The 22,981-nt window shown below is 37.5% G+C and overlaps 1 protein-coding gene across 1 annotated transcript; it reads left to right on the top strand.

Annotated features, from left to right (window-relative positions):
- Positions 1 to 3,969: 3,969 nt before the first annotated feature.
- On the top strand, positions 3,970 to 22,981 carry LOC103811616 (phosphatidylinositol-binding clathrin assembly protein-like). Its single transcript, XM_009084601.1, is given in 21 exon segments — positions 3,970 to 4,106; positions 6,396 to 6,471; positions 7,322 to 7,424; positions 7,606 to 7,699; positions 7,804 to 7,915; positions 8,932 to 9,038; positions 9,528 to 9,569; positions 12,313 to 12,398; positions 13,646 to 13,694; positions 13,696 to 13,770; positions 15,321 to 15,457; positions 15,735 to 15,838; positions 16,664 to 16,810; positions 17,267 to 17,326; positions 17,424 to 17,534; positions 18,362 to 18,478; positions 18,586 to 18,616; positions 19,123 to 19,243; positions 21,313 to 21,369; positions 21,640 to 21,747; positions 22,323 to 22,981. Coding segments are annotated over 21 exon segments (1,872 nt in total). The 5' UTR covers positions 3,970 to 3,986; the 3' UTR covers positions 22,338 to 22,981.

The following is a 22,981-nucleotide window of genomic DNA, read 5'->3' as shown; positions in this document are numbered from 1 at the left end:
ACACACACATATTGTTTTTTTTAATATCTGGATTTATACATTCTGCTCTCCAAAGAGCTGTATAGCTTCATAGATGATGTGCCAGTATTTCACATGAGCTGTGGCAGATAAATCCTCAATACTCTTCTAGGCAGTAAGAGTTCCACAGCTCTTCCAGGCTGCTTGAAAACCCCTCTGGTACTCTTCTGGTTTAAAGCTGTTTGATTTACTTTTCTTTTCTTTTTTTTTTTTTTTTTTTTTTTTTCCCTGTGTGATGTTAACATGTTTCTAAATTCCATTCTAGAAATAGCACCACAGTTTCACTTGCAGTTGAAATGATTCCTCTGGGTAATTGGCAAAATGCTCCGAGTTGTGAAGTGTTTATATAAGTAGTGCGATAAGAAAATGAGCATCACTTGCCCTGTGCATTTCGTTCCAGTTTTTGCTGCCAACATCCGTATTACAGTTGCCCAGCTGTCAGTCTCTCAGGTGCATGTGTTCCTTTATTCTTCCAGATGTGTGGGGTTAATAGCCCTTTCTTTCTGTGCCACCAGCTGTAATGTCCATGTAGTTGTTTCTATGTAGATATTCCTATTGTAGACTTAGAAGAATCATATTAGAGAAATGGCATTTGCTTCATTTAATGTATCTCAGTTGGTAGAGTTGAAATGTGAGGCTAGCTGGTTTTTTTTATTCCTAGTTGTAAAATACTAATTTTTAAAATTAACCCAAGTGGTCTTTTTAAACCTGGCCATTTGCAGCACACTCTTAAGAAAGTCCACTCTGGGCCTATAAAATGCACAGAGATTTTACTCGTAGTTTAGTATTTTAGAGACATTTTGTTTGTCTAAGCATTTGTTCTTTAGTGTTGGCAACTGTGGCTTATGTGTTTGTGTGTTGAAGGAGATTTTAGAATTCAAGACCACTGTAGTGCTAAGTGACCTCCATAAAAATTGTCTTCAGGGGAGTCAGTGTGTGTTGCCCTCAGCACGTGTGTCAAGTGCACAGGGCTGGCAGCTCCTCAGGTCCTCCAGCCTCAGCCACAGCTTCAATGAGACTCCCTCCGAGTAGCCCTGCCTATAGGAAGGATTTCATTTTGGTTGCCTTTGAAACTGACAGGCTCATATCTCACAGAAGCAATGAGCACATGCTGGAAAACCCAGAAACATCCACAGAAGTGCTCACACCTGTGAATGAAGAATAACATTGGAGCTTGTCACATACACCAGAGGTCTGTCAGCTTCCACTCTGTTACCATCATGAGATAGACTTTTTTTAGTGTGAGCAGAAGGCAGTTGCTCCCTTTTGGACATAGACAGCTGCATGGCTTCTTGTGGAAGTAAACCTTTATGCTGGCATGATAAGCCAAAGCTTTTTTTACGGATGTGTGGCTTAAGGAGAGGTCATCAGTTCAACATCGGGTGCACTTGCTAACAGTAGGATTCCTGCCCCATTGTGCCGAGCAGCACTGTAATAACACACTTGACAGCAGTCTTAGACATAACTATGTGCAAGAGATCTCCCAGGTGTTCAGCATCATCCTCAGCTCTGCTGGAGCATATGCTGGGAGACCTTAGCTTGAGGGAAGGTGATAGGACTGAAATCTCTTTGGAGAGTGCTAGCAAAATATGAATGGATATAGCTTGACTAACCTGACTTGAGAGTAGAAAGGTTCTGATTTTAACCCAGATCTTCCCTCCCAGTTTCATCTATTACTTAATAAGCACACTTAATAGTGAAAAATCTGACTTGCTTAGTGGTCATGTGAAGGAAAAGGACTTTGTGCAGAAATAATATTTTTGATAGACTGTCTGCTTGGTCTTTGACCTCAGCAGATCAATGGAATTTCTTTAACTGTTACCTAGTAGTGTTAAGTATTGCTCTTTATAGAGATTGTGGGATTTTTGTTGGGGTTTTTTTATGTTTGTTTGTTTGGCTGGTTTTTATAAACTGAGAGTAGGACATGTAACGGTTCTGTAACATTTCTGTGCTGGTTTCAGGCACTTCAGTTACTGCTGTTAGATCTTGCTCAGTAGTTTCCATGTGTCTCCACAACGCTTGCCTATAAACTGGTTGGACTGAGGAAGGCTTACTTGCCTTAATGTGTTTTGAGAGAGCTACTTAGAAATGTCATAGCAAAGTTCTCATTCAGTAAATGTGGCTGTTGAATTAAAATACAAGATTTCTCCATGTATAAATTCTGGAATTGGGACTTGCTTCATTATGTGGGGCAGTAATTGCCTATGGACTGTTTGGACTTCTAGGTTAAAGTACATTTTAATTTGACACAGCTTCTGATGATACAGCTGTGAGTAGTGAGCAATATCTATCAAATTACTTGGTCTTTTTGAGAAACTTCACATTTATACATATTGAACTGTTTTAACACTACTCAGCAGTAGGTTTGGGCATATAGCTTGTTTAAAGCTTCTTTTCAAGGCTCTTTTTGTGCAGTTAGTTCAGCATTTTTGTGTGCTACTAATAAGGGTGAAAGTTTTCATCCCAGCTTGCATGTTTTGTACGTTTGGAAGCCTTTGACATCAGAATGAAATTACTAACTTATTTCCATTTTATAGCTTTCTACCTCACCAAGATACTATCTAAAAATTTTTACCCTGTTAAAATTGCTCTGGTTATTAAATTATTTTAAACAGTAGTCCATAATCAAAGGACTTCGTTGTTCATAAACTGATCTTTAATCAAGATAAACCTATAATATATTCTGTGCACTAAAACAGATATAGATTCAAAGTGCAATATTTCTATGAAATATTTTGTCCTAAAGTATTAATGTGTGATCTCCTAAGGTCATGTTTAAATTGCTTATGACGTATTCTGTTCTCTCCGTACTGCTTATAAGACAAAGCAGTTGTCTGTGTCAGTGGTGCCCACGCCTCGGTGTTCAGTTGTTGCTCAGCTTCCCAGGCACCTGCCCCTTCTTCAGGTCCTCATCCAGACAAGCCACATAAACAGCAATGGGCTCTGCAACCAACAGGCTGCTCACAAGGCTTGGCTTAAGTGAGAGGTCACAAAGGAACCTTTTCAAACCAGATGTTTGTTTTACTGGCCTTGCCCAGTCCTTAGGGTGTACTTTGATCACACCTGAGCCAAATCTAGAGCAGAGAGAGAATAAATGTCTGCTGTACTTGTCTTGAGATGTTTAGAGTAGTCCTGGATTCAGTTCTTTGCTCTCTCCTCAGCAAGTACCTTCTCCAGCCTTCTCAGGCAGGTGCTTTTTCCATGTGTCTGCAGGAGCTTGTTCTGGTTTTGTACCAATACTCAGGCAGAGACCTGAAGCTCTCTGACCTGCCAAGTTAATGTTCTATTATCGAGTTTATTATCAGTCTTGGACACAAAGAGGTTTTTTCATACAAAAGCCTGAGACCTGCCATGATCCACCACAACATTCTCAGCAGTTTGGCAATTAGGTTTTTATAAGCAAGTTGAAAGGTGCGTAGATGCAAATTCGTACTCTTAATTCTTACAGAAAAGAGGCTTATTTTACAGGTTTGTAGCATCTCATTTGCTGTCCTGTGTGTCAGTTCTCAGGCTTAGGCTGGAGTGGCAGGGTACTTGCTGCCTGCTGAACTCAGGAGTTATGGATGTCTCAGCTTTTCCTGTCTTACATTTTTGTTGTTTCGGATACATTGAGTGGCCCCAGGCATTGAGCATCCAGAAGGTCTACACTAGCTTTCAGACAGTAATTTGGGCTCCACTGGGCTTCTAAGGGAACAGGCTCTTTATTGATGAGATATTGGTACTCCATAAAATTATTGAAATGCCTCTCAAGTTTATACTTGGAGTCTTTCAATAAAATGTAGTGAATTTGAGCAAGGAATGTGAAAGAGCTCAATTATTTCTTAAAGAACTGAAGTTAATGCTTCCAGTATGAATTCCCAATGTAAAACCACAAAATAACGTGCTGATCCTCTCTGAGCTTGTAACTCATTGCAATGCTTTGTTGGTTTTTTTTCTTTCATTTAGATCTAATACAGTGCACAAATGAAATGAATGTGAATATTCCACAGTTGGCAGACACACTCTTTGAAAGAACTGCAAACAGTAGCTGGGTTGTAGTGTTCAAAGCTCTAATTACAACACACCACCTCATGATGTATGGAAATGAGGTAAGACATGATTAGTTCTGTTAAAGCCTCCTTGACGTTTTTTTTTTTTAAATTGTCTCAATCTGTAAAGCATTAAATATGTACTTCAGTTTTTCACAGATCTTTGTTTTTCCTCTGATGATGGCTGTAAAGTATTTGTCCAGGGAAAAAATTCCTTCATTATTTCATTACCAAATATGTATCAGTGTTTGCAATTTACCTGCAGGTATCTGGGTTGGGCTGCAAGGGAATAATGAGTGACCTTTCTAGAATAAAGACTTGAAAAACTTCTGATGAGCTTTACTTCATTAGGCTAGTGCTTATCAGTAAGAGCACAGAAGAGGAGTCTTGTTAGCACTCCATAAATTTGCAGCCAACCTAATAACAGATAAGACAGAGTACTTACTAAAGGGGAGAGGAATATGGTGACTAGAATATTTGATCTTGCAAGTCATCATCTAATGGGCTACATCTTAATATGTTGTTGCCATTAGCATTCCTCTGAAATGTTTCTGCTGTATTTAATTCACTTAAATTATTTCATCACTGTTTCTGAAAAGCTTCCCAGTCAATAACATGGCATTAGACTTGTAGGCTGTCTTGCACAATCCTTACATTAAAAGCTAAACTTTGGTCACGTGGCAGTTCCAAATTTGTGTATGGACCTGAAACCTGAAAAATAGTTCCTTTATACCTGCTGAGATAATGTGGCTGGACCACTAGTTCTGTAATTTTGGGAGGAACATGAGTGTATTCCTTGCTGTCCTCATATATTAAAAGAGGCTTTTTCTGAAACAGATGATATATTATCAGATGTTGGAATTGTATTAGTACAAGTAAATATGTATGTTTTGAAGTATATATGTCTTGGAAAAAAATGTACAAATATAGTGCAAGTTCAGAATGTTGTTAGAGCTTCTGGTTCAACATACTGCCTGTTTCTCAACATGAAGGTTTGGGTGAAGCAGTTTAAAACTCCTCTCATCTGTGCATTTTTCAGTGCAAGACCCCTGACATCTGGGTAGTCAAGAGTTAGATTTGGCCCTTTTAAAATGAGATTCAGAACAGTAGCTAATATTGAAATGCATATAGAGACCTTTTGTGTGTCACTGTTCTGTTCCTGATCATGTTCCTACTGTTTTTCTTCTATACCTCTTTGAATGCAGTACTAAGATGTACCCAGACACATAAATCAACTGAAAACAGACTAAGAAGTTAAAACAGTGCCAGAACTGTTGGTAGGCAATCTACATGTTGTAGACTTGTGTGAATTCTGTAGCTACAGGCTCAGAAGGAACACGGAGTTGCAGATGAGGTGGTACGTGACAAGTTGGGGGATCCTTTGAACTCAACAGAAGGTTAAAGTACTGCTTTCAGTTTAGATAATAGTACCTGTGAGAAGAATTTTCTTGTTACTGTGCTAAGCCCTCGTTACAGCTCCCAAAGAGCAGGTGCTATCCTGGACCTGACTGAAAACATGCAGGTGTTGCAGAGCACAACAGTCCAAGCCTGGCAGGCAGGTAGACTCCCAACATGGAGTGAAGGAACAGGCCCTGCATGCTGTGGCAGCAGATTTCAGATCAAAGATGTAACAAGTCCCTTGAGCTGTACTGGTCATAATTCTCTTTTGTGGACTAAAACACATACAAAGAAGCAAGAAAGTCAAGAAATGAAAATCACAGGAGATCTGTGTATAGCAGTGGCAGGAAAACTTTTAGAACTGCCTTGCTGTCTGGATGTGGTTGTCTCTGACTCTCTCATTATTTATGAAGCCAGATATTTTTTGTCAAAACTTAACTTGTTTAGTCAGATCACTGCATTTTATATATATATATCTCAAATCTATAGTTATAACTCCAGTGCTGCTCCATACCACAGTTCAGAACCATTATTGTTACTCAATACTTTTGAACTGTGTAAGCAGGCCTGTCTTCCACTTCCACAGCAGCAGTAGTTGTGCAGACTTTAGGAGCTTGGATAATGTAAATGGTATTTTTGGTTTGTGTTTTCCAGCTTGTCTGTGCTAAACTACAAAATTAACTAAGCAACTTCCTCCAGGTTCAGTAATATTTTATTCACAAGCACTGATATCTCTTTATTTAGTTTATATTTTCACCAGAGTTTTGGACTTCAGAAGCTTTGCTAATCAATATTTTCAGGTTTTCTTCTAAATGTTTCCCTTTTAACTAATTTCTGTTGTTGATAGGGGTTGCTAGAAACAGTTAGAAGGTAAGTGTAGTTTTCTTGTAATTTGCTTACATGCTCTGATTCTCACAACAATTGCATTCTCACTTTTCTCTTCACCACCAGCGCTTTATCCAGTATCTTGCATCCCGAAACACTCTGTTCAACCTAAATAACTACCTGGACAAAAGTGCCATGCAGGGTAAGGATCTTTCATTGAAGGAAATAACTCTACTGCTATTTTTCTCTGTGATGGTGTGTGTGCCAGTGCACTCTAGGAGACAAATGGCATTTAAATGGAAGGGTATTATGATTCATATTGCATGAGGCATCAAAGAATGTCCAGCCAAGAATGTAGGCACAGGAGAAGTGAGTCTGAGTTACCTAGGTCAGTACTAGAAACGTGTCTGTAATGTATGTACCATTGCACATACAGCAGTAAATTTTAAAATGTGAGCTCTTAATGCTCATTAGAATAAATGGTGAATTATCAGCACAATTATCTACTTTTGTCATTGCATTTTAATGCCTCAGGAGTAAATGTTTGCTGTTAAGGTGCATGGAATAGTAACTAGGATGTGCTATATAAATAGTGAGAGCTCCTTCAAATCTGTAAGTCTTTTAATTACTTGCTAATGGTAGAAAACATTTTTAGGTCTTCATGTAGTTTTTGAGGCATTGCAGATAAGTTAGCAAACTCTTCAGCATTTTACTAGGAATACATTTTTAGTCTAATTTCAAGAACATCTTAACAAGAGCTGCTTGGCTCTTGCCTAGTAATTTATGCTTGGTTCTTGTCTAATATTTTAATGTGTTTAGGTGTTTATTCTTGTAATTGCAGCAAATGCTTTCCTAATCTTAACAAGTCGGGAAGAAATTGTAGCATCACATTTCAAGGTGAAAAATAGTGAACTCAGGACTCTGGAAAGTGCCTGTGAAGGGTGTTTTATGCAAGTTGATGTAAAATGGGCTAGTAGGAGAACAGTTCTTGAAAAGAATTTAAAATAAACTTACCCTTCAAAATGTCTAACTTAAAAATGCTTAACTTCTAGGCTATGATATGTCTACCTTCATTAGGCGATACAGCAGATACTTGAATGAAAAAGCACTTTCATATAGACTTGTAGCAGTTGACTTCACCAAAATGAAAAGAGGGTAAGACTGTTATTGCTTCTTTCATTTGGTCTTTCCTACTGGGGGAAAGGATGCCACTTGTTCTTGAGCTTGTCATGGAAATGTGTTCTTTTGGCTCTTTGAAGCAATATTGTATTGTTGAAACAGCATAGTATCTTGAGATCCCTTTGTAACTTGTAAACGTGTGTCTTTTACTCTGTAGGATAGATGGAGTGATGAGAACTATGAATCCTGAAAAGCTTCTGAAAACCCTTCCAATCATACAGAACCAGCTTGATGCACTCCTTGATTTTGATGCAAGTACTTTAAGCTCAGTGTTAAGTAACACTCTCTCATTTTGAAGTGAGAGTTTCATTATTTTGTTAAATACTAATTTACTTTCTCATTGCTTTCTACACAGGCAAATCCAAATGAACTAACAAATGGTGTTATAAATGCTGCCTTTATGCTCCTCTTTAAAGATTCCATTAGACTTTTTGCAGCATACAATGAGGGGATTATTAATCTTTTAGGTATGTGAGAATTTTTTTAGCTTTTGAACTTTTGTGGAAAGATAATGAGAAAACTAAAGAATATAGACAATTTCTGACTGCAGTTTGCTAATAAATTGTCTCTGCTCTATTACTGTTAAATTAAGCCTGTCTTGGTTTTAGTGGCAAGTAGCATAGGGTTAAACAGAGGATGCTGGTGAGACTGAAACAAAGATACCATAAATATGCAGTGGATAACCTTTGCAATTGGACTCTAAAAGTGTAATGAGATATCTGGTATTTTGAGTATTTAATATAGTCACAGTATTACTTCTGTTTTCCCATACTTTATAGCTTAACTGTTCACCTTTCCCTGGTACCTGAATCTACACGAGGCGATTAAATGATGTGTAGGATTTTTTGTAAAAGAGTGATAAGCTCTTAGCAAAGTCTTTTAATTACTATTTAAACAAATTTCTGAATGAAAACATCTGATCAGTTTGTTCTGTTAATCCTTTAGTTTTATTCAGTGAAATATCTTTAAGTGTATAGGGCAAAACCATAAAAAGTGAAGGATGTGGTTGATGCTCCTTTTGGTAGTTCAGTTTACATAACCACTTCAGTAGCCATTCTGATATCTTTTGGATATTGAGCTCATCTAGAGACATCAAAATGTATTGATAGAGGGTCTAAAAATGTATATACCAGGAATATTTTCAAATGATAAAATCATTTGCCTCATTGCCACCTAATAACCTGACTTTTTGAAACTATTCGCCATATCCACCAGTTTAACAATTTGCACTTATTCACATCCATGTTTAATAAAGCTTTGCATCATAGTCTAATACACTGAAACAGAAAAATCAATGTTTTTGTATTGACTGATGTATTGCAAGAGGTGTCAGGTATTCATGTCAACTTGAAGATCTGAATAGCTTTAAGTTACTCCTGTCTGTTCTCCTCCTGAAGCTTGTCTTGAATTTACTTTTATAATACTGTGTCAGCTTTTTGCTGGGGAGGGTATTATCTCACCAGAGTTTTATTTGCATCCTCAGAAAGATATTTTGATATGAAGAAGAACCAGTGCAAAGAAGGCTTGGATATTTACAAAAAATTTCTAGCCAGAATGACCAAATTGTCAGAATTCCTCAAAGTAGCAGAGGTAAATAAATCTGCATCTATGGAAAGGATATAATTTGCTGTCTGTACTGGTACAGTATCAATATTCATAAAAACAGCCTAATAAACAGATTGTTTGCTTTACTGTACAAGGAAGTATTCTGCAGATTAGGTATTTTAAAGATTGTATATGCACATGAACATGGAATGAGATTCTTGGGTATCCTTTTTATTAGCCAGACAACACAGTAAGCTTTCTGAAGTGTTGTTATGTATTTTGGACTATTCGTAAAATTTACATGCTGAATGTACAGTCTACTTACAGTGCTCTCTTTAACTGCTAAAAAATCTAGTTCTAGTAAGCAATGTGGATGTTTCTAATGCTCCCAGTAGGCTTTTCTGCAGAAGGTTATGAATATCCCTTTTTAATATCTTATTTTCTATGTACCATTCAGACTTTGGTGGGTTTTATTTTCATTGCCACTGCCTGTAGTAATGTGCTATTTTTCCTCCTTTTGTTTTGTAAACCCAGCAAGTTGGAATTGATCAGGGTGACATTCCAGATCTTACTCAGGTCAGTGTACATTGCATATTGATTAACCCAATTATTTTGTTCTTTGTGTTTTTAAAGGTTGGTGTGCATCATAGCAATCATTCTTCTTGAACACTATGTTCTCTTCTCTGTGTTTATACATGAGAAATATGTATGGTAACTTTTCCCATGTATTAAATGTACTCAATACTTTTGCTTTGTGTACTTGAGCTGTTTAAGAGGAGTCAGTGAAAAACAGTAAAAATCTAACGTGTAAACTTTGAACAGTCACATCTAATTCTACAGCACCTTCGTGAAATTACATTTCATGGACTAATCATACAGAAATACATCTGTGGAGATTTGCCTAAATTTTATCAATGTCTTTTTTTAATATGGACATCAAATCTGAACCACAGACTTCCACTGTCAGCAGTGTTCATTACTGCCTACAGTATGATTTCCATCTGAAATCACACATGCTTCAAAGTACAAATCCAATGCTTGCTCCTAGCAAACAATATGAATCCCTTTAAGAACTTCTAGGCCTTTGTGGTAGGAATGATGACTGTAACCATCAGGGTAAGAGCAGGTAATGAATGAAAACAGGAGTTTGAAATTTTCTGTTGGTGTTTGGTCTTAGCACCTTACTTTGTCTTTTGATTAGTACTGCAGTATTCAGCTGCTCTGTATTATGCTAATCACATTATACTCAGGTCTGAAGTTATTTATACCTCACTAGGTTTGTGTGCACTTGTCCACTTAATTGGGTCATTATAAGGCTCTTGAAAGCAGGTGGGGTTTTTTAGTTACTGAGAAGAGGAGGATTTAACTTCATTTTGGTGCTTTTTATATCTGCAACTTTCACTGAGAAAATTCTTAATATCTACTGTTTGCACAACATTTTATTTCTAATAGCTCAACTGTTCTGTTGTTAGTGCACTTGTGTAAGAAATGCAACCCTGAACTGGTGATAGACATCACCATCATGTGTATTTTGGTAATTTCAGTGCCACTGTTAAGCATTGCACTTACATAGAAATTTTCATGGCATTTAATAGGAGTTGAATAATTGTGCATCCATTTAGTGCCACATTAAAAGGATTTGCTAAAATTTATTAATTCTGCTATTTCTGCCTATTCCTATAAAGAAAATACTTTCCTTTGTAGGTGCCCTGTTTCACAGTGCTGTTGCTGCCTTTCTGTTTATAGCTGTTACTGTATTTCATGAATGTAACTGGGTCTCTGGATGGATGTTAGCCTGTCAGATGTCTTTGGGTGAAGGGGAGGGAGGCTGAATCATAAAATACAGCCTTTCTTGGTTCATAATGTCTGTATTAGCCCGGGCATCTCTTCTGATGTAAAACTACTCTGTTCACTCAAAATTTGATGTCTAATTGGATGTCTGCAGCAATGAGTATGTTCAGAGGAGGTTGTTGGTTTGTTTGATTTGGGTTTTGTGGTTGAGGGGGTTGTTTAGAGGGCTTTAGAAACAGTAAGTACAGAATATGCTTTCGTATACAAGTAAGTTTTAGAATGGCCTTGGGAGGAAAAAAAAGACTAGGAATGGCTTTCTGGAATTAGGGCATAGACTCCTGGTATTATGTATGTAGCTGTGTCATGCAATCCATTTTGCAAATTACTGTGCCTCCTGAAAGGTAAAGGTATGGGAGGAGGGTGTTTGATTTGGGTGGTTTTGGTTGGTTTTATTTGTCCCTGATACCTTTCCAGAAGAGTACTTCAAAATGCTCCTTCTTGGGGTTTAGCTGTCTAGGTCAAATGCCAAATTTATTCATGACCAGCTGTTGAGATAACTACACTGTCTTAGCTTACCCAGCTCTACTTAAGAAATATCAGCTCAGGCCTTAATTTTATGATAGGCAGTTTTATAGGATTATTCTAATTGCTTGGTTTTTTTTGGGGAAGTTAGAATTGTGCTCAGTATTTCAAAGGGAGATTGCCAAAGCCTTGTGTGATTTATACTTTTGCTCTTTCCAGGAAATGCCTTAATCTAGCTTTTGGTACAGAAGGGCTAGCAAGAGCAGGCTTGTTTTTCTTCCAGACAATATCTGTTCTACCTACTGAAGGCTGGCAAGTGGTAAAAGAGGCTTAATGTCTCTGAAACCCTGCCAGGTGAGGAGGACTGAGCTGGCACAGAGTAAAACTTTAGATGTCCATTCCCTTCATCTGAATCTGCAGTAGGATTTATTTTACTTGGAGTAATTGAGTGGTTTATTGTATAGTCACATGTTGAAGAGCTGCTCAGTCTGCAGTAGTGTCCCTGGGATCAGGTTGAATTTGATTCCTTGTTTTATCAAACCTAACATCCTGTTGTAGTCAGGTGTTTCTACTGCAAGCCTTCGACTGTCAGTATTTGAATGGAAAGTGATTGCCTTTTTGCTGTTACATGAGAAAGGAGATCAAAAATGCAAAGTCTTTGTTTTGAGACTTCTGTGAGTTTCAGGGAGTACTGCTCAATCAGCTGTGATTATTCAGTTAATCTTAACATAACAAATGCTGTTGCCAACACCAAGAATGCAACTTGCATACACAGAAGCAGAGCTGCTCAGAGGAATCCTTCCTCTGTGTCTCTGTGCTCCTGCTCCTTTTCAAGAACCACCACTGAGTAGATAGAATCTGGGTGTGCAGGATGGCAGCAAAACCCAAAGGCACAATAATTATGTGTGAGTTTTTGTTTGTTTTTAGCGGGTGAGGAAACTAATCTGTGTGCTAAACAATGATGTGTTGATTAGAGGCAGTGTTTTATAAATACTTTTAATTTCAGGCACCCAGCAGCTTGCTTGAGGCACTGGAACAGCATTTGGCTTCTGTGGAGGGAAAGAAAACAAAAGAAGTCTCTGCTGCCAGCAGGTGAGCACCCAATGAATTACAACAATGCCCACACTTAAGATTCGTCATCTCATTCTAAGAATTTTCAGGATTCAGTCATTTGGTGTTCTTGAATTTTATTTACTTCCAAATGTATCTTCCTGGAAATATAAATGAAACAACTAGTCTGATAGCTTAGCCATGTTTGAAATCTAGCTATGTTTGCCTGTGTCTCTGACAGACTTCTGATTATGCTGTAATAAATCACTGAGCTGAGACCTTGTGTATTATTCTTTTTAGCTTTTACTTGTTTGGAGTCCTTTAACTTGTAAGACTTCTAATATATTTGGATTTTCATATTCTTCTTACCCAGGATAGGACAGTATTTATTGTCAATTGTCTACCCCTCAGACTGTGAATTTATCTTCACCTGCTCACAGACATTTTCCAGTCCCTTCTCAGAACAACCAAATTATCTTAGATGTTTTGTGCTGACAGGAGTTATGTTATTTTTTCTGTCAAGTACTTATCAGTATGTATGAACAGCACTTCTGACTGAAGAGTGAGAGATCTCTTGGCATAGATGTTCTCGCACAGAAACTTGGTAAATATTGATAAATGCATCAGTGTGAGCTACATCCCCAACTTGCTGTCTTTCTCCTCAGTTATTTTTTTTTTTAGTCTGAGGAGTCACTGCCACAGTGTTCTGCGCAAATGTAGACTAAACAGGGAACAATTTCTGTGCTTTATTTGCTGTTATATAATGTACAAGCAGGCTTTCTATGCCTCTGCCACTTGAATAGCATTCCAGGCTAGTCTAGATGACCTTAAAGAAAAAAGACAACTGGCATGTTCTGCATTTTCCAGTTCCTACTTGCTGAAACTTGAGGGAGTAATTCTGTGTACTCATATACACCAAACTCTGTTCTTGGGGTGTCTTCTCTTTTGTTCCAGAGAGTAAGGGAAGAAATTAGTGGGAGGGAGAATGACACACAACTTGATAAGGCACTTGATGATTAAACTGTAAGTGATGTGTACCTGACTATGGGGATTTTTAATAAATTTTTTTTTAATAATTGCTGTTTCCAGAGCTAGTGCCCTATCCAGTGCTGTTTCCACACTCTGTTCTTGGGGTGTCTTCTCTTTTGTTCCAGAGAGTAAGGGAAGAAATTAGTGGGAGGGAGAATGACACACAACTTGATAAGGCACTTGATGATTAAACTGTAAGTGATGTGTACCTGACTATGGGGATTTTTAATAAATTTTTTTTTAATAATTGCTGTTTCCAGAGCTAGTGCCCTATCCAGTGCTGTTTCCACACTTGCCAATACAGGCATTCAGCAGTAGCAGGATGGATGAGAAAGAAAAGCAGCAGGCATTGGAGGAGGAACAAGTTAGACTTCAGGCACTTAAGGTACAATGCTTTTAACAAGTTTTGTATTCCAAGATTTTTTTAACTGGATGCAGATTCAAACCAAGATTGGCTTAACAGAGTGTAAGATGGGGGAAACTCTCATCTTAAGACAGGCCAAGGCATGATTCGGTAGGATGTGATGGCTGCTAGTATGAGGTGACCCTCCTACCAAGAGTATGATTTGAATAGCAGACAGCTGATGTAAATCACCTGTGTTCTTCCTTACAAAGCATCATAATTATCTCAAAGATTCATAAAATGAGTGTACAACAGTTCTCATCAGTTACATCTCAGCAGTTGAACATGCAGCCTTATTACTGTGAGACTGATTATTGGTGGGAGGGAATTACTTTTCCCTGTGGTGTATGGAATCGAGCTTGGCGTGATTCTTCAGTCCCGTTGCTCATAATGAGAATATATGTTCTAGTTTTGCCCACATCTAATTGCTATTATTTACAGATTTATGGTTTAGTTTGAAAAGCTTTTTGAAGTAACATGTATTTAGGTGTTGCTGTAACATCTGTCAACACATCTAAATGATGAAGCAACTCTGTTCATGTCATCTGGAGGCCACATTATGAGAGCCTTAAAACTATCTGGAGTGTGAAAGTAAGCCTTGAGGCAGAGCTGGGTTTCACCTCTGGAATTAGAGAGCTCTCTTGAAGATTCTCCACTTTCCTGACTTTGCATAAAGCATATTTCTTTTAAATCCATGTGAAGCCAATCTCTTGCCATTAGTGTGCCCTGCTGCCTGCTGCTCACTGGGATCTCAGCAAGTGTTGTAATGATGTTGTTTAATTTCTTTGATTGGGGTTGGTTATTTCTGTTTTCAGGAGTTGCATCAGCTGTATCATCCCCTCTTCACTGTCCCACTTCTACTGTAGTAGGAGTTGTAGCTACTGTAACCAATAATTAGATCAGTCAATACAGGTTTTCATTGGGGGTGGGGAAGCTTGCAAGGTCACTTAAGGTAAGGTTTTACAGGAGGAACAAAACCTGTGTAAAACACACATCTGGGCTTTGACCTGTGCTGTATGAATGCAGTGGGCATATCTAGAAGTAGTAAGGGATATAAAAGCTGAAATTCACAGTGTAAACAAGATTGTTATGTTGATAGCTAAGAGCAGCACTACATGGGTACTATTAGGATGCACATTGTCAGTCTGACTTGTGAATGTCTGAACTGAACTATGAAGAGGTCCATAAAGTAGAGAGATGCATCTTTGAGCAAAGGTCCACTGACCTGTTTTTCTGAGTGACTAGGAGAGAGCCTAGAATGTGTAGCTTGACTAGAAGTGTTTTAGGCAGTTATGGATAGTTTAAAAATTAATTCTTTAAAACATTGAGTCTTGCCTCGATTTTTAGAGGTTTTGTTAAAACAAATACTCTTATCCCTAATTTCAATTACTTTGTTTCTGTTTTCAGGACTTTACAAGAGAGTAACTGTTTTATTTTCTAAGACCATAATTAAAATTTCTTCTTGGAAAAGTCTTCAGGACTGAAGGGTTAATAAATTAATAAAACTGAAATGCAAATATCTCATCTTTCAGGAGCAGCGATTAAGAGAGATATCAGTAGTATCAAATTCCACTCCTACATCAGCATCCCCAAGCACTTTATCAGGAAAAAGTGTGAATACCACTGTAGCTGTTGACCTCTTTGCAGTACCAGCACCCACAACAAATAGGTAAGATACACTTTGTTGTCTGATGGATTACTTCACTGGCCTGTAGGTCTACAGTTACTTCTCAAGTACCTTTTGCTGATGCTTTCTTAGTATATCCACAAGAATTTCGGTATCAAACAGTAAGTGCTTAATTACCAGTTTTGTTTTGTACCACTATTTTTGATGGGCTACTAGTGAATAGGAGAAAATGAGATTGGTATGAGTGTTCATGTAATGCAAGAATGCAATGCCTATTACAGATCTTCATATTTCTCTCTCTTTCTCATTTCTTATTTAGCATGCCCAACCTTTCTAGTGATCTTTTTGATCTTCAGCCTGCATTTGTTCCAACTGTGCAGAGTACTCCAGCTATATCAACATCAGCAAGCAGTGCTTGGGGAGGTGAGCTGATACCATGATTTGACTGTCTAAGTGATGGGTGAACTCTTAAAATAGAAGAAAATGCATGCTCATACATAATTCCTATTCTTGAGGAAATATAAAATAAATCATCTGAAAGCTATGGGAAACTTTGTTTAACATACAGCAGTAGTGTTGATATGCAGTAGATGGAATGAAAGATCTGTTCAATAAAGAGGACAGGTAGAAGAAATGTAACTAAAGATCAGAGTTTAAAAGTGCTGGGAAATGTAACCTAAGCAGATGTAACTGAAAAGCTGCTGGACTGGTATTTCCATTTCATTAAGCAAGATTTAATACACTTTTCATTTAAAAGGTGTTGGTAACTTCAGAGTTTGTTATAAAAAAGCTGTGGATCCCAGTTTCTTGGGCACAGCATTCTCTGTACCCTCACCCATCCTTCCAAATAATGACCAGGTTAGGTGTCAAAGAAATGGCTAAAATGCCAAAGGAAGGCAATGTTAACACCATGGTAAATGTTGGTATTTAATGGGTGAAATTGGCACCCATATGTGCTATTTAAAAGGTAGATTATGGAAGCCAAAAATGTAGTATGTAACTTCTTTAACATATATTCTGTCCTTCTCCCTGTCCCACCCAATGTCAGTGCTAGAATTATTTTCCTGAAACAGAGAGACGTTAGGATATTTATGTGAAGCTAAGAATTTGTATCTAGATGGGTGATCACTAGGTGGAATATTTACAATTTGACTTTGTCTAGAGATTCTCATATTCAATCATTTCAGTCTGTTTTTCTCTTCCATTATTTGTGCTCTGTATTCTTTCCTTCACTTCTGCATCTGAAAGGTCCTTTCTCGTCCTCAAATGGTTGTGTTGGTTCTCCACCTCATCTGGACATCTTTGACATGAAGCCAGTTGAAGAAGCTGTAAAATCTGCCACCCCTTTCATGAATTCTACTTTTTCCTCCAAACAAACAGTGGAACAGTTTAGTGGTAAAGAAACAAACAATCCAACCCCATGTAATCTCTTTGCAGCCAGAGATGATAATGCTAATAAAGTGGGCCATGTAATCTTTTTGCAGTTTGGGCCAATCTTCACTTGCTATTAACAAGTGAAAATGGTGCATTAAGTCCAGATGTAATAAATTCTATGTTTCCTTAAACTTTTATTTCTATAGTTGACATAAATTATTTTGTTCAGCTTGCCCAACCTAGACATCCTAAAACTTTCAGTGTTGCTGGACTTTTTGCTGATTTCTTTCAAACTGCAATCTCCTTTCTTTTCTGTAATGGGGATGCAGGAGTTGCTTGAGCTTTTCAAATCTGTAAAATAAAAAAAAAAATGTAATACTAAATATTCTTAATTTTTAACTGCAGGCTTAATTGTTGGGTCTCCTCTTCCTTTTTCTCTTTTAAACTGATCTTATTTTCTTCTCTCTTTTTATGAAGATGACTTTAGTGGTCATAAACCTACATATGCTTCTGTGTATCATCCTCTGACTGTTGATGGTAATTTGATTTTTTGCTTTTTTAAAACTTTCTGGTTTCACTGTAATGAGTGGTATTACTTCTTGGGTGTATTTCATTACTTATCTTTTTTTTTCAGGTTTTCCCCTTCATTCAGCCCCTCCGAGTACCACCTCTTCAACAATTAATGTGGACTTTGATGCTGTCTTTGGAGGAAAATCTACAGCCCCAGAGTACAGGACTGCAAGTGGTAAAAACTGGCTTATGACTAAGTTATACCCTACAGGCAACAGTTGCTTAACAATGTAACATAATTGTTACTGCAGTTCAAAATTTAATGACTTAATACTTTTGCAAGCTGATTATGGGGCTGATAAGAGGCAATCAGTTCAGCTGTAGTTATTTACTTTAGAATTAGCTTTGACTAATTTCATACACTGTAATAACAGTTTCCTCTCTTTCTGGGGGAACGAACATTGAACGTGGCCCACTGGATATCTCTATACGGGTAAGCTCATGTTCATTTGTTTTCAGTGCTTATGACTTCAGTGTTTTCTCTTGTTACATGATAAGGAGTTCCCTCTGACTCTGTTGAGAGGAACTGTACTTGCAAAAATACAAAACTAGTTGTGTGTGTGTGTTGCTTGAAGAATATCTGAATTGCAATCTTTCTCTTCTATATAGCAAGGGAACACTCATGAGCCTTCAGGATACTGCCAGCATCCAGTGTCTCTGTCTCTTTGAAACTAACTTTAACAATCTCCTGTCATCTTCTGTTTTAAGGGAGATTCATGTTAATTTAACGATACTATTAAATTCTGTTGAAGTACAGTAAAAGATTCTACCAGATTAGTAGCTACAATATAGTATTCCATAAAAAAAAAGAGGTTAAACTATGCTTCTGTCAAAGTCTTAGACACTTCCAGCATGTTGAACCTTTACATATAAACACTCAAACTACTTAGTGTTCTATAAAGAAAATATCTCCCTGGCTTACGGATGTCTTTTGTTAAATGCAATGTAACTGTTTTGTTAACAGTTGCTTTTATGTTCTTTGTTTAGCTTTTAACTTTCTAGATGATGTATTGCAACCCACAGTCCCACCACAGAGTCAAAGAGCCACTGTACCCAGCCAGCAAAGTGGGAAAATTTTGGCAAATGACCTCGATTCTTCACTTGCTAATCTAGTAGGAAGTAAGTGTAAAATGAACTTTCCATTTGTTACTGAAAACAGACCAAGCTTTTTATACCCCCCAAATTAAGAATTCTTAAGGATTTTGTCTGTTTCTTTTCCTCCACAGATCTTGGCTTTGGAGGAACTCCATCCAAAAAGTAAGTGCATATATGTACTCAGAATATTCTCACATGACTGTTTGGTGGTCTCTGGAACAGTTTACCAGCACTAGCATTGCAACAGTCTCAACTCTTAAAATAATCTTGTACCAAGAACTTCGTTGAAATAGTGTGTTTGTGGTCAGTCACCATAACACAGTCAACTTTAGATTTTCAAGTAGTTCACTTTAATTAGTTTTGCAATTGCAGTTGTATTTTTGTTGGAAGTATTTTTACAAAGCACCACCAAAGATCTTGCAGTTAGATCAAACTCCAGTTAATCATTATGCTGTACAGTGCAGTAATGATAGTTTACTTTTAGCACAAACAGAACCCCCAGACTTCGTACTCATTGATATGTAAGTAGTTAACTGAGATCCTGAATGTTTCATCTGCCCATAGATTGCAGCTGTGTACATGTATCAGGGCATGTTTTGGTTTCCTGGTATGTTGTTGTTACTGTAGCTGTTGCCCCTCTGAAAACTAACCCCATGGTTTCATTGTAGATCGGATATGCAGTGGTCACAGCCTACAGAGAAAAAACTCACTGGTGGAACAAACTGGCAAGCAAAAACAAGTACATCAACCACATGGAACCCTGCTCCCTTACCCACTATTCCACACATGGTAATTCCTGTATGCTATTTCTGTACCATGAAATCCAATTCATTCCGGAAGATGTTACTTCTCTGCTTGAATTAACTTAAAAAGAACAGCAGAGGCATTTGGGACAAGACAGGGGACAGGGAGGAATGCTTGTAGGATCATAGAATCATACTGAATGAGGTAGAGATTTCAGTATGCTTTATTTACTTTACTGTAAAACTTGTCCATTAGAGACTTAGGTAATCAGCCTTTCACTTGAGACATATCTCAGTTCATAAGTTCTTTTTGGATTGAAACAAATGATCCCAATACAGAAAATTCCCAACAGACATGTTTGCAGTGCTCCTGTTCCCCTTCCCACACACGTGCACACACACCGCATGCACCTTTAAGAATCCTAAAAAAGTGTTTTAAGGTAAAAACTGCTGTTCCAGTTTTTGCTCCTGTTTCAGTTTTATCACATGAAACACTACTGCAGCCCCTGCAAGGCACCTTTATGATCAGGCCTAGCAGCACTTTAGACTTTTGATATTGCTCTACAGCAACTTTGTATTTTTAACACAGTACAAAATGCTAAGTGGATTTTTATCACTACTTAAATGAAGCATTTTCATTTCTTGGAGGGATATTTATAGGCAACTGACTTTTCCTATGCTTTTAAAAGAGATTTTTCAAGTATCCTGTATGTATATATATTCATACAGATGTGAACCACTTCTAAAATATACTGCCTTGGAGGGAAGTAGAATGTTATCTCATTTAAATGTACAACTAGGGTAATTACCACATTTGCTATGAATTTTGGACTGCTGTCTGACTTAATTTTGCAATAATAATAGCTTTGCCTCTACTGCCTGTTTTCTTTATCTTAAATGAGTATGCCCATTCAGAATTAGCAAAGTTGACTAGAATATTAAATCCAGTATTGGACTAAAAAATTTAGATGAGAGGATGTCTCACTTGTAGGACACTTCTGTGTGAGAAGTTTGAGACCATACAATGTTTTATCCCCTCTTGGTGCTCTAGAACCTGTTCTTAAAGTGCTGATGCATTTTTATTTCTGAAACAGAGGGTACCTTAGCACCCATTGATCACCGTGGATTTGGAGTTTGTGTTTTTATTTCATGTGCTCATGTTTAATGCTTTCTAGTCTAAGCATTTGAGTGGTTTATGCTCATGCTTTTGCTTGGAACTCCAGCAACTAATGATGCAGAGATCTAGCACAGCTATGAGCATCATTAGAATCTGTGCCCCAGTACTGAAAAGGGCTCACTGTCCTGGCTTGACCTGTGTTATTCAGAGTACTAACCCTCCAATTCATGTATGGTCTGCAAACTATTTCATGGCAAAGTGTTTTATCTGTCACTCCATTTTAATGTCATTAGCATTGCTTAACAAAGCATGGCAATGTGAAGAACATGCATCTCTGTGCCTGCGAACATGACCTGATAGAAGGTATTTCTGGCTCAAGATGCTCTTCATTTTTCATACTGTGATGTGTTGCAGACACCAGATGTTAGCATGTGAGCAGCATTTACCTGACTAAAGATCTGTTGCTATTTGCTTCTTAAGCTGAATGGTCACTGCCTTCCTTGGGTTTTTCTCCATGCCCTTCTCACACATAATGGAAGGAAGAAGGAATATTGCATGCCATTCCCCTCTGAAAGTTTCTCACAGACATGCTTGTGCAGGCAATATGCTCAAATTTGGCTAAGTGTAGTAAAATTTCTAATTTTGCTGTAATTCTTACTAGTGATATCTAAGTATAGTTACTAATATCTGTCCTTGCATTTTTTCCTCCCGCTTCAATTGTTTTAATAAATGAGTTGAGCGTAGTTAGACTGTTGTGGTACTAGACTTGAATCCACTCCTTGGTTAGAATTTCCAGTTTGAACAGCTCTTAAATAATTTTCTGTCTTATCCTTTTGCTGTGCCAGAATGGAGTACACTATCCTGGATACGTAAGTCCATTTCTTGTAAATACATTGGATATTTTAAATACTGAAAAATATGTATTTTTCCAAGTTTTATATGTATTACTAGGTATGCAGGAGATTCTCTAAAATATATTCAAATTTTCTTTCTTGAAGGTACCTGCTCCTATCACATACCCATTGACCACACCTCAAGTGCCTGTTTATGGAATGGTAAGAAATGTGATTGTTTTGCTTTCACATTATTATGTTCAAATCATCCTTAAATGACTGACAGTAGTGTGTGAAATCTTACAGCTTTTTCACTCTGCACTGAAAGAGATTACTCTAAATTTTATATAGCTAGTTCATGAAAAGCTTTGATTTTACTCTGTGTGTCAATATGCTCATTTTCTACTCTACTTACAATGCAAAAAGATGTATCTTGCAGAATTAGTTTGAGTTTTATATACCTGTCTTGTGGGGGTTTTGTGTTTCTAACAGGTCCCTCCTCAGGTTGGAGCTGCTCCTTTGATGGCACCGCAGTCAATGATGTATACACAGCCTGGTCTAAGGCCAACAAATCCTTTTGCACCTGTTTCTGAAACTCAGGTGAATGGTTTTATTTAGTCTTGTGATGGCATTGAAACTTTAGTCTTGGTAAAAGCAATTAAGTGCTTTGTGAAGGGATATTTCTACATGTGAAAGTGAGTCAGTCAAGGGTTCCTCAGTCAAGGGCAGCAGCTTTTGCTGGTGAGGAGGCAAATCCAGATGGTGAGAGTAGGCAATTGTAGGGAGCAAGGAAGATAGTAAAAATCAGATGTTTAGGAGTTTACCTCTCGCTGTGTCAATGTGAAGAGAATGGGAGTGGTGAAGATACGTAGATTTTAGACTTCCTATGACATTATCCAGATACTTGGTTTAATCATGCTGACCACAGCAGTGTTGCAAACTTCCTGAAGGATCAGGTGATGGGGGAGTGAAAAAGGCATGGACAAGAGATCATTCAGGCTGGAGAAACTGTGTATTTCTGTCATGCAGATATGTTGGTCTTCACATTCTCTGGGGGTTTTATAAGTGCCAAAGCCAATAGGATTTACAAGGCAGTTGGACAGATTCATAATTCTAAAATGCTGATAAGCCATGTGTTATGTGAGTGGCATTAATATGTAATCTCTGCTTCACAGATACAGTTTATGTAGAGCCACCAAAGCAACAAGATGTGAGAACAACCAAATACTGGTAAAAAAAATGAAAAGACTGAATTGCAATCTTTCCATGATGTATTCCTGAACAGGGCAACTGTTTACTCCCTGTATAATACAATATTATTTTGAATTGCAAGGCTTTAGAGATTCTTGTTTATAACAGTCACTGCAGTGTGAAGTCATGTTTGTTTCCTGATTTTTTTATTTTTATTTTTTTTAAACTGCTCAGCAGAAAACTGTATTTTTACTGAGGTTGACTCAGAAGGTGCAAGCTGGATTATCATCTTCAAAGCCAAGAAGAAGGTTACACGAGTGCTCCTTATTCATCAATGAATTATCTTAGGAATTGACTGAGGATGTCAAAGCTATTTATTTTCTCCATAACCTCTGTGGCTGTTGTAACCAAGACACAACACAAATCAAGTTGAGCAATAAAATTTTTATGTGCTCTAATAAATACTCTGATAGAGCAATGCTTGCATTATCATAAGGCAAATATTGTGTGAAATCAGACAGCTTTTTCACATTAGAATAGCTTATAGGAATTTGCAAACTTTATAATGTGAGTTTGAAATGCTGTGAATCAACAAGACACATACATATATATATTATATATAGTAAAAATGATAAGTTGCTCC

This window comes from Acanthisitta chloris, unplaced genomic scaffold (assembly GCF_000695815.1).
Source record: "Acanthisitta chloris isolate BGI_N310 unplaced genomic scaffold, ASM69581v1 scaffold35281, whole genome shotgun sequence".
Classification (NCBI taxonomy): domain Eukaryota; kingdom Metazoa; phylum Chordata; class Aves; order Passeriformes; family Acanthisittidae; genus Acanthisitta; species Acanthisitta chloris.
The sequence above is the reverse complement of the archived record's forward strand: the minus strand, read 5'-3'. Positions and strand labels throughout refer to the sequence as shown.